This window comes from Silene latifolia, unplaced genomic scaffold, assembly GCF_048544455.1.
Source record: "Silene latifolia isolate original U9 population unplaced genomic scaffold, ASM4854445v1 scaffold_317, whole genome shotgun sequence".
Classification (NCBI taxonomy): Eukaryota; Viridiplantae; Streptophyta; class Magnoliopsida; order Caryophyllales; family Caryophyllaceae; genus Silene; species Silene latifolia.
In genome coordinates, this window is record NW_027413252.1 from 33,363 (window position 1) to 44,882 (window position 11,520).

An 11,520-nucleotide genomic window follows, 5' to 3' on the forward strand; every position below is an offset into this window, starting at 1 on the left:
ATTGTATGGTGAGGCTCCTTCCTATGATCACTTGAGATCTTTTGGGTGCTTATGCTTTGCTGCCACATTAAAAAGAAATAGAGACAAATTTCAATCCAGGGCTAATCCATGTGTTTTTCTTGGTTATCCAAATGGCAAGAAAGCCTATACGGTTCTTGACTTGCATACTCACAAGATTTTCTATAGCAGGGATGTCATTTTTCATGAGAGTATCTTTCCATTTCATACTACAAAATTGTCAAAATATTTTGACCAGGAGACATTGCCCTGTGCACCTAATGAAATGACAGACCCTATTTTCTTTAGTCCTGTCAATACTGAAAGTGAGTTACATACACCCGGTGTTGAATCTAATGCTACTGAGGCTGCTGAAATCCTTGTGCCTAAGCATGATCAGGTGACTGATCAAACCAGTCCACCATTACATGAGTCATCAAATGCTCCTATATCTGAATCCCCTAATGTCCCCTTGACTGACACAACATCAATAGACAGACCAGTGGGTAGCATGGGCACTGGTAGAGTTAGAAGGATGCCCTCTCACTTGAAGGACTAAGAGGTCAGCATACCTCAGTCCATTCAACCTCGACCACAACAGTTTACAGGTCTTGCCAAGCAACACAATCATTGGTGCAATGTTGTTGTTTTTTATCATTTACCACTTGATGCTCATAAACAGATTCATCATTCTCAATCCTATTCTGAGCCTCAAGATTATAGTGAAGCCAGTGGTGATCACCAATGGGTAGAAGCTATGCAAAAAGAAGTTCAGGCTTTAGAAAGCAATCATACATGGGATCTTACTGATCTCCCTAAAGGCAAGAAAGTCATCTCTTCTAAATGGGTATATAAGGTTAAACTGAATGCTGATGGGAGCCTAGAGAGATACAAAGCTAGGCTAGTCATTAGGGGATGCAACCAAAGAGCTGACATTGATTTCCAAGAGACTTTCTCCCCTGTGGTGAAAATGACCACCATTAGGGCTCTCATATGCATGGCACTACACAAGAAATGGCCCATTTTTCAAATGGATGTCAACAATGCCTTTCTTCATAGTGATATCCAGGAAGAAGTATATATGAAAGTGCCAGAAGGAATCTCTAATCCTCATAACAAAAGTTTGCAGACTAAGAAAAGCCTTATATGGCTTAAAACAGGCCTCAAGAAATGGTTTTCTAAGCTATGTGAATTCCTAAAAGATATGCAGTACATCCAATCAAAGAATGATTATTCTTTGTTCATCATAAAGGAGCATGATAACATCACTGTCCTGGCTGTTTATGTTGATGACATAATAGTCACCGGATTAGATTCGTCTCACATAGAACAACTCAAGGCTCAGTTAAATCTGACTTTTGGCCTTAAAGACCTAGGGAAACTGCATTATTTTCTAGGCATAGAGGTTACCTATTTACCTGAAGGCATAGTCCTTTCCCAAAGAAAATTTACTACTGAGTTGTTGACAGAAACAGGCTTCATTACAGCAAAAGGGACTGTGACTCCTCTTCTTTTGAATCACAAGTTTCCTTCCAATCCTCCTCCTCCATCTTTTGATCCAAGCTATTACAGAATGATAGTAGGAAAGCTCAATTTCCTGACTCATACTCGTCCTGACCTAGCCTTTGCTGTCCAACTTCTCAGTCAATTCATGCAAACTCCATCTGATGTTCATCTTCAGGCTGCTACCCATGTGTTACAATACTTGAAAAATACAAATGGTCAAGGAATCCTTCTGGCGGGGTATGACACTTTATATCTTCATGCTTATTCAGACTCAGATTGGGCATCTTGTCCCATCACCAGACGATCAATCACAGGCTGGATTGTGATGTTAGGACATTCCCCTCTCAGTTGGAAAAATAAGAAGCAAAGCACTGTATCTAGACCATCCTCTGAAGCCGAGTATCGGGCAATGTCACAAGCTGCAGCAGAGGTCACCTGGGTCACAAGTTTATTAGAAGAGTTGGGGTTCAATGGTCTCAAACCTGTCACACTCCATTGTGACAACAATAGTGCTCTCCACATTGCCAGAAATCCTGTCTTTCATGAACGGACCAAGCACATCGAGCTTGACTGTCACTTTACTAGAGACAAGGTCTTGGAAGGTCTTATTCAACTCCACTACCTCCCTTCAAATTCTCAGATTGCAGATGTGTTCACCAAGATTCTTCCATCTGCTCAGCATTGGAAACTTCTTCACAAGCTGGGAATGCTCCCTTTCACTCACCTTCCAGCTTGCGGGGGGTGTTGAATATACCTAAGTCTCCTAATGGTCCCACCATCAGCCAGGTTGTCCAAGTTTCAACAGCACCCATACAACCTGGCACAATTCCTAGAAAGGCACCTGACCCAATATCACCAAATGGTTAACAACCCACTTTCCAAGGCCCATGTAATTGTATCCTAGGTTTTCTATTCCTCTCATTGTACTACATATATAGAGCAACATGTAAAGCAGCACAACACCCTCTTACATCAATCAATATAACAAAACATTCAAAACCAAAGCTACAATCTTTTACTCTCTTCTGCATCATTCCTTCATTCATTACAATGGTTCTCATCAACGAATTGTTACATACCCAAAAATGGGAAATATTTCATAAGGGCTAAGTCAGGAATTTTAGCCAACGACTCCAATTAATAATTCAGCTTCTATTACAGATAAACACACCACATAATTACTCTGTCCTTCCATAAAAATAATCTCCCACTAAATTTGATAAATATGTACCTTTTCCTATGCTACAGCAAACCAAAACCAGAAAATATTTGTACTTAATTTTTCCATTTTAAGAAGTCACTTCCTCCGTCTCAATCATTTGTTTGTTTATATTTTGTGACTCCATATGTGATCGTATTTCCTACTCCTGAGAATTAATAAGTTGTGATATGAAACATTTTGTGGGATGCTTAGTTTTAACTGACCAAATCCTCAGTAATGAATTGATCATGTACATTAGAATTAATCGTACTTTCTTGGTCATCTTTCCTGGCAAATTTTTGTCAAATGTATTTTTCAAAAAATGTGCAATTTTATTATGGAATATTTTCAAAAAGTACAGTTTACATTTGGAGTTGTAACTTGTAAGGACCTATACTTACTCAAACTCAAGGATAAGTGTTACATAACGACTATACAAGTGTATATCGGCTATTTTTTAGAAATTCCACACATCATATATGTCCAAATGTACGACGGGCGACACAAGTGATTTCCCCTGAACTGTGTTTTGATTATGTCAACACTATAATTTGACCGCCACCCAATGGGCAATGCTATCTGGTGGCTTAAAGTACTACGCAATAGCTCAGAGATGATATGTGCCAATATAGTAGTATATATATACAAAGGGGACCTCCAAAATTTGATTGTTGATCAGCAATCGGTATATGCAATTTTCCTTGCCAGCAGCCGCTCCACCCCTCACTGCCACTCCATAGTCCATCCCTACTTATCTAGGTGCATCGCCTCCCACAGCACCACCCTTCATCAACCCTTTCTCCGGGGCAGCAGCCACCCAACACAAGCTACCTTAGATGACCTATAGCTCATCCCAACATAATACACAGACTAATAAAGTATCCTTCAAAAGTCCTTACAAAAACACAAGTAACAGATACCCTTACCTTGTTAGTGCTCTGCTACTCCTTCCAAAAATGAACAAAAAAACAAGAAAAATGCTCAAATTCAAAGTAAATATTCACCTTCAGAGCTTCCGTCATCCGGATTCATGGACATCTTACTAATAGGCAGATTAACAAGAAAATGAAGACAATATATACTAAGGTCTACAAGACCAGAATTTCTAACCAAGCCCCACTTGACTGTATAAGAGGATTACCAAGAAACCCATTACTTGCTCGGTCTCCCACTCTCCCCCTCCTTTCGACCAACTTTGTTTTTTCTTATCATTCACATGAAAAGCCTTGCAAGTGATCTTTGTACCTAGGTACAGTTAAAACGTTCTCGACTTCTCGGATCTTAGAAATAAGACCTGACTATGGGCACCTAAGTAGAAATAAGCTCCGACTATGCGTACACCTAGCAATGGGCACCTAAGTAGAAATAAGCTTGTGAGTTGTGACTATGGATACACCTAGCAAAGTAATGTCCAAAGTGTTTATATATTAAAACAAGCCTGCACTTTACTAAACTGAATTGTAGAGGTGCGCCAGCCCAAGCAGTAGTGCAACGCATGAGCGACGCCGACACGTGAAGGCCCAGGCAGCAAGCTACCTTAATGGACCTTCCCTCTTAAAAAATAAATTTAATATCATATGAGCCGATAGCCCACATATATCAGATATTAAACTGACAAGAACAGTTACTACACTTGATCTTAGCCAAAAGGCCGAGAAAAGTATGCTTATTTAATTAGCCTGTTTCAGTTTATATATCCATACAAGTTCTATCTCTACAACTCTCTCTCGATGTGGGACATTTGTTCTCTATTTCCCCTGGTCTTTTTATCTTGTTAGTTTGCAAGTACCCTGTAATGCTCCTACGTTAACCCAAATCAGTTACATTAAGGCAGGGCTTTAAATTTATTAATGACGAATTTACTATCATTTTTACAAGGACTTGATGCACACACCAACACCATATCAATGTTCGAGGATCTTAATGACATGTAGAGATATGAAACTCTTAAACTCCTTTCTAACCTATTAACAATGACTACTTGGCCGGTCAGCACCGACACATCCAATGCTATGTAATGGCTGAAAGTTCTATCCAGTAGTTGAGAGATGAAATGGGAGCTTATTTACAAAGGCGGCAGCCTCCAAGACTGATTCTTAATGGTTGCAATACACCTGCAACGATGCTATTTGTATTGATTTGTTAAGTGCGGAGTAGCAGTTCATATGCAAACTCCTATGTCAGCAGAGTGCCACGAGACGAGATGACCTGCAGCGATATTATTTGTGTTGATTTGTTAAGTAGAGAGTAGCGGTTCATACGAAATCTCTTATGCTAGTAGAGTCATCTCGTGACAAGCCGCTCCATTCCCCACGGCCACTATATCCCTCCCTCGATCCACCCTTGAGCTACCTCTTTTCCGTGACAGCCGCCTGCCCACCACACGGACTACCCTAGCTGGCGGACTGCCCATTCAAACACAACACATACTAATAAGTTAAGTACTCCTCAAATTCCCAACAGATAGACAAGTAACAACTCTCCTTAATTGAACATTCTGCTACCTCATCCAAATATGAACCAGAAATTTAAATGTTCAAATCAAAGGTAAATACACACCTTGGGTCATCACTTGAGGAATACTCCAGAGTCCAGATCAACAAAAAGATCGAAATCGTAAGGACTCTAATGGAGTAGCATATTACCAAGGTCTAAGAAACGAACAATTCCTAAACAAGCCTCACTTGAGGAATGTATAAGAGCATTACGAGTGGACACCCACCTCTTTCGTATCACAACACTCCCAATGAATCTCCCATATGACCCAATTCGTCATCCTCCGACTCTCTCTGAGCATGTAAAGAATTACTCCATACAGATGTACACTATGATTGACTGACTGAGGGTAGAAAAAATCAATACTCAGTATGATGCACTGTGAAGTCAATTGTTATATCAAATAAATGCTAGCAGAAAGGACAAACATTACGCTATTAAAGCTCAACATAATAAATATGAGTAAATATTCCGATCACATAGCATTATAGCAAGTACCAAAAGCAGTTACTGATAGTGTATTACATAATGCCTGATGAGCTACTGTAGTACTGTATACTGATAGTATCCTTGCATTATTATTATTCTTCTCCTCCTTCCAAAAATGAACAGAAAATTAGAAAAGGAAAATGCTCAAATTCCATCAACGAAAAGATGAACTCTTACGACAGGCTGATCAACAAAAAGGTGAACTTTAATGAATGCAATTACATTAAAATTGGTACTAATCACACATTCTTAATTAAACTCATGTTATACGTAGTACTTTTTAACGAGTGCTGTTGCATCCTTCTAATGAACGCATTTACCTTAAAATTGGTACTAAAAATTTCGTCGATGTGATAAGCCCTATAGTTCATAATAATTGAACTGGATTGGAGAGGTGCGCCAGGCCCAAGCAGTAGTGCAACGCATGGGCGACGCGTGGAGGCCCAGGCAGCAAGCTACCTTGATGGACCTCCCCTCTTAAAAAATAAATTTAATATCGTGTGAGCCAATGGCCCACATATCAGATATTAAACTGATAAGAACAGATACTACACTTGATCTTAGCCAAAAGGCCGAGAAAGGTATGAGTTGGGCCAAGGCCCGTTTCAGTTTATATAACCAGGGAAGCCTTGTCGCTACAACTATCTCCTCGATGTGGGATACAGTTATTCCCCATATCTCTGCTTTTTTTTTGTCTTGTTAGTAGTAATAGTAATGATCCTGCGTGAAGCCATGAACCCAACTCAGTTTTATTCGCTAATCTCGAATTTACTATCATTTTTACAAGGACTTGATGCAAACACCAACACCATATTCATAGTTTGGGGGGATCTTAATGCCTTGTAGAGATATGAAGCGTTGAAACTTCTTTTCGAACCTATTAAACGTGGATGTCTGTGCAATATAATGCACCCAATGCTATTTATTGGCTGAATGTTGTTAATGGTGGCAATACACCTGCAGCTATGCTATTTCTATTGATTTGTCAAAGGACGGAGTAGCAGTTTATATGCAATCTCCTATGCCAACCGAGTGTTACAAGACAATTATGTCTCGTAACAAGCCGCTCCAATTCCCACTCTATCCCTCCATCGATCCACCCTTCAGCTATACCCCTTTTCCGCGACGGGTGCCTCCTCACACAGACTACCCTAGCTGGCCGACAGCCAATTCCAACACAACTCACATACTAATAAAGTTACTCGTCAAATTCCCAACAAATAGACAAGTACTAACTCTCTTTAATTGAGCATTATGCTACCCCATCCAGATATGAACCAGAAATTTCAAATTATATTTAAATCCAAAATAAATACTCACACTCAGTCATCACTTGAGGAATACTTCAATAGCACATAGACAGATCAACAAAAAGATGGGTCGTAAGGACTCTAATACTCCGTATATAAGAGCATTACCAATGGATGCCCACTTCTTTCCTGTCTCCGCTCCTTATCTTTTCTCACCATTCACAGGAACTTCAAAATTGATCTACGAATTTCCTAACATAGCCATGTCCAACATTTGGACACACATACAAGTACTTTCAAACCTGTTCAGTGTCATAGCTCTCAATGAATCTTCAGTATGACCCAATTCGTCATCCTCCTGAGTATATAAAGAATTACACCATAAACTATGATCGACTGAGGGGAAATAAAATCAGTATGATGCACTGTGAAAATTGTTATATCAAATGCGAGTAGAAAGGCAAAGAAACATCAGGCTACTAAAGCTCGACATAGAAAAATGAGTAAATATTCCAATCACATAGCAAGTACCAAATGCAGTTACTGATAGTATTACATAATGCCTGGAGAGCTACTGTATACTGCTACATATAAATTAGGCAAGCCAACTGATAGGAAAATATAAAGGAAAAAGAACGAAAAGTAATGAGAAGCAAGCAAGAAATAAATCCTCGATCCTTTTGATATGTCTCAACCTATCCTCTGCAAACACGGAAGCCGAATTGACACCCTCACTACTGTTGTCCCTGCCAGGATTGAGCATCACCATAACCACCATAACCTGATCCAGCACCATAACCTGGATTTCTGTTATTTTCAGCATAACCACTTCCCATGTAGCCGGTTCCAGCTCCTGACTGATCCCCACCATCGGCACTGCCAGTGGGCCCACTTCCTGCACGACCACCAACAACCCCATATCCATTGCCTACATAACCACCACCAGCACCATAACCAGCTGCTGACTGGTTACCATACCCAGGACCTCCACCAGTTGACAGACCTGTTTGTGCATTGCCAGTGGTCCCACTTCCATAACCAGCAGTAGGCCCATAACCTGCACCATACCCAGAAGAGCCATAGCCGGCAGATTGGTAGGCTGCTTTCATAGCATTAGCAGGACCACTTCCATAACCGCCACCAGCAGCATTTGCACCTCCATAACCTCCACCTTGACCTGCATAGGCACCTGCGCCACCTCCATAACCACCATAGCCACCATAGCTTCCTGTCGGACCACCATAGCCGCCATATCCTGCTGGATTATAGCCTGGGTACGATGAGAAGCCTGCAGTTTGAGGCTGCATGTACCTATTTCCATCCATACGATTGTCATATGAACCTGAATTGCCTCTTGAAGGCCCATAGTTCTGATTGCCTCCACCAAGGTTGCCACTCGGCGAATTTGCATCTTTAGGGAGGGCCCTTTTAACTTCTACATCCTTTCCATTCAGATCATGAAAATTCTTTTGGAGTACTCTATCAACAGCATCCTCTGTATCAAAGGATATAAACCCAAAACCACGTGGACGTTGAGTTGATTGGTCAAACATAATGACAGCATCAGTCACCTGCCCAAAATTTTCAAAATACTGTCGAAAACCCTCTTCCGTTAAAGTGGGAGGCAATCCTCCAACAAAAATCTTCTTTGTTTTAAAATTGCCACCACCTCCAGAGGCTCTTCCGCCATTAGATGAGTCCTGCCTGTAAGAACTTTGTTCTTCCCTAGAAAGAGCCCTTTTAGCTTCCACCTAAAATATAGGAAGAAGATCAGTTTATCACACTATGTCTTTTGCCTCTTAAGCGAAGAAAATAAAAACGGCAGTATAAAAAAGTATATCAACACAGAGCGAGTGACTGAATTTAATCTTAGAACATTAGATAAATGGACAGTCAACTCTCCCTAATATACCAAATCTAACATCATAGAACGCAGACATGCTTAGTATCCAACCACACACGTTTCTACCGAGACTTCTACTATTTGTTCCCATCCAATATTGACCAATAATGATACCTCATTACTCACCCAACTCCCACCCTCAAAAAACAAAATGGAAAGTCAGGTGAGTTGATCTTGTATAAGACCTTTGTATGGTACGACATGATTGTTATTGCTATCATTAGATGAAGTTCAAAACATAAGGCGAGACACTTGTACGCCAAACAAGATCTTATTCAAGTACTTGTGATCTATTATAGCAGATAAAAAAGATGCCTAAACCTAACAACCACTCATGTCAACTCTTTAAACCATCAACATGCTTAACTATGACATCAAACAAAACCCGAATTTAGCTAATCAACAAAGACCCCTAACAAAATTTATGCAACAACCATTTATTTTCCTCCCGTTTGTTATCTGCATTACATAAATATCCTCCATGGGCTCCATCTCAATCATCTTTTTACCTTTGATTAAAATGCCCCTCACAAAAACAAATAAGTAAATAATTGGGATGGCGGGAGTAATTCATGTTCAGTAAAATCAAATAATGTTTCATCAATCCTCAACGAAACACAAAAACCCGTCAATCCAACAAACCCTCCGACAACATAACTTGTTTACACAAATAAGTAAATAATTGGGACGGAGGGAATATGCAAATAACCAATGCTACTCCAACAATTCACATTGGAAGTAAATCCGACACCGAGTCAGAGTAACATAGCAAAACAACAGAATCCATAAAAGCGAAAAGAAGGCAAGTGAAATTACCAATCTGCCATCAATGGTATGCTTATCTAGGAGAAGAGAGTCAATGGCAGAAGGGTCAGAAAACATGACAAAAGCGAAGCCACGTGGACGACCGGTGGTTTTATCACGCATGACGGCGGTGTTAGTGACGTCGCCATACTTGGAGAAGTAATCTCGTAAAGTATCTTCAGTAGTTTCCCAAGTAATCCCACCAACAAACAGCTTTGCTTCTTCTGAATCCATCGATTGATTGATTGTGTTTTCCTCTTTCTCAACAACAAGAAAGAGGGATTAGGGTTTGTGGGATTATTTTGGGGCTGGGGTATTCAGTATCCTTCGTAAAAAAAAAAATTATGTACTGTATATGGGAACACAAATGCGGAAAGAGGCTAGTATCGACCTACCGGTCTTGCTTGTGACGGCTTCTTCAAAGACCTCTTCACTTGTTTTTTTGTCTCACTTTTTTTTTTAAAGTGATAAATTTTGCCCGTTATAAATAGAATTTGTGGACTAGTATATCCTCTCGCAATTAGGAGTCGTTTGGTCCACCATAGGAAGATAGAATTCTCAGGACCATTAAATTCATATGAACTTCAAAATCATGTGAATTGTATAAATGTTGTTTGGTTGAAGGTGGGAACTTCAATTTATGTAAGAACTCCCATTTATCTGGGGGGAGTCAGATAAGTGACTTCCTACATCACGTAGGAATTGGAGTTCCATAAGAAGTTCCACTACCATTGGAGTTCCATAGGAAGTTCCACTACCATGAATTGGGCAACCAAAAAGACTTCATTTGACTATTTCCCATGATTTTCCAATTCCCATGAATTTAAAAGGCAACCAAACAATCGAGAAAAAAGATTACGCATCTGATGTAGTACCTCAGTCTTTGTAATTTTTGAGCATATACACATTTTTTCTGAGCATATTACCATTTATAAATATAGTTTTTGATCAATATTATATTTTTTTAGTGTAATGTTTTAATAAATGTGCTCAAAAACTTTATACTAAAGCAGAACTCAAAAACTTTAAAATAAAACTCATAAAATAAACAATAAGAGGTACTACCTCAGATTTATAGTCTATGAACTGCAAACAATCCCTTAGTCTCACTTATCCGTCTATAGATAGATGAGTTAAATATGCTTAAAGTAGTGACATTTGTGGGCCCATCATGCAACTTGTTGTTTGTCGTGTGCTCAAATTGGGCTTGTCTATAATTATAGACGAATATCTTCGAATTTGTGATCCTCTTTTGCTTTTAGCCTTTTACTTCTCGATTACAATTTCTCTCTATTTTTTTTTAATTAAAATTTTATATGAAAATTGTACACTAACAATATTATATCTTGTCATTAATATTTAAGCACAACAAAAGCAAAATCATACAATTGGTTATTAAGCTCATTTACAAAAGTTCTCGAGGTAGTCTTTTTGCTGAACTCAATAGCTTCGTAAAGGGATTAAGGTACTCTACAAAGTAACTGAATTAACTTTGTAAATGAAATCGGTAACTCTACACATGAACTCGACAAAAAAATAATTTATTTATATACAACGATAATAGCATCGATTACTGAGTTATAATAACTTTTTTTTGAAATAGAACATGGCAAAACTCGTATACTTAACACATACGACCGAGCGTGAACGAGTTCATGAGCTACCATATCACATAAACAACAAGAAATAAGATCAAAATAAATACTAGGGGCCATGATATCTTTCAAAATAAAGAAAAAAACTATTGTGACAAGTCTCGTTGAGTGCATTAATAACTTGACATTCACTCTTAATCGTCACGATTTTTATCATATATGATACAATGATTTAGAGATTATTGATGTATAAATTGAAATTATTATTATCAGAAATCT

At 39.0% G+C, this 11,520-nt stretch overlaps 1 protein-coding gene and 2 non-coding genes across 3 annotated transcripts; all 3 read right to left on the reverse strand.

Annotated features, from left to right (window-relative positions):
- Positions 1-4,165: 4,165 nt before the first annotated feature.
- Positions 4,166-4,368, reverse strand: LOC141639270 (U2 spliceosomal RNA). Its single transcript, XR_012542451.1, has one exon. It is a non-coding gene; the product is annotated as a U2 spliceosomal RNA (small nuclear RNA).
- Positions 4,369-6,078: 1,710 nt separating this feature from the next.
- LOC141639266 (U2 spliceosomal RNA) lies at positions 6,079-6,274 on the reverse strand. Its single transcript, XR_012542447.1, has one exon. It is a non-coding gene; the product is annotated as a U2 spliceosomal RNA (small nuclear RNA).
- A 1,165-nt stretch (positions 6,275-7,439) lies between these two features.
- Positions 7,440-10,003, reverse strand: LOC141639262 (heterogeneous nuclear ribonucleoprotein 1-like). Its single transcript, XM_074448420.1, has 2 exons — positions 9,659-10,003; positions 7,440-8,690 (listed from the first exon to the last, which is right to left on the reverse strand). Exons 1-2 carry the CDS (start codon positions 9,878-9,880, stop codon positions 7,674-7,676), a joined length of 1,239 nt encoding a protein of 412 aa, XP_074304521.1. The 5' UTR covers positions 9,881-10,003; the 3' UTR covers positions 7,440-7,673.
- Between the last annotated feature and the right edge of the window lie 1,517 nt (positions 10,004-11,520).

Coding starts and splice junctions, on each gene's coding strand:
- LOC141639262 (XM_074448420.1), bottom strand. CDS start 9,880: ATGGATTCAGAAGAAGCAAAGCTGTTTGTTGGTGGGATTACTTGGGAA. Junction 8,691..9,658: donor ATACCATTGATGGCAGATTG/GTAATTTCACTT, acceptor CCTATATTTTAG/GTGGAAGCTAAAAGGGCTCT.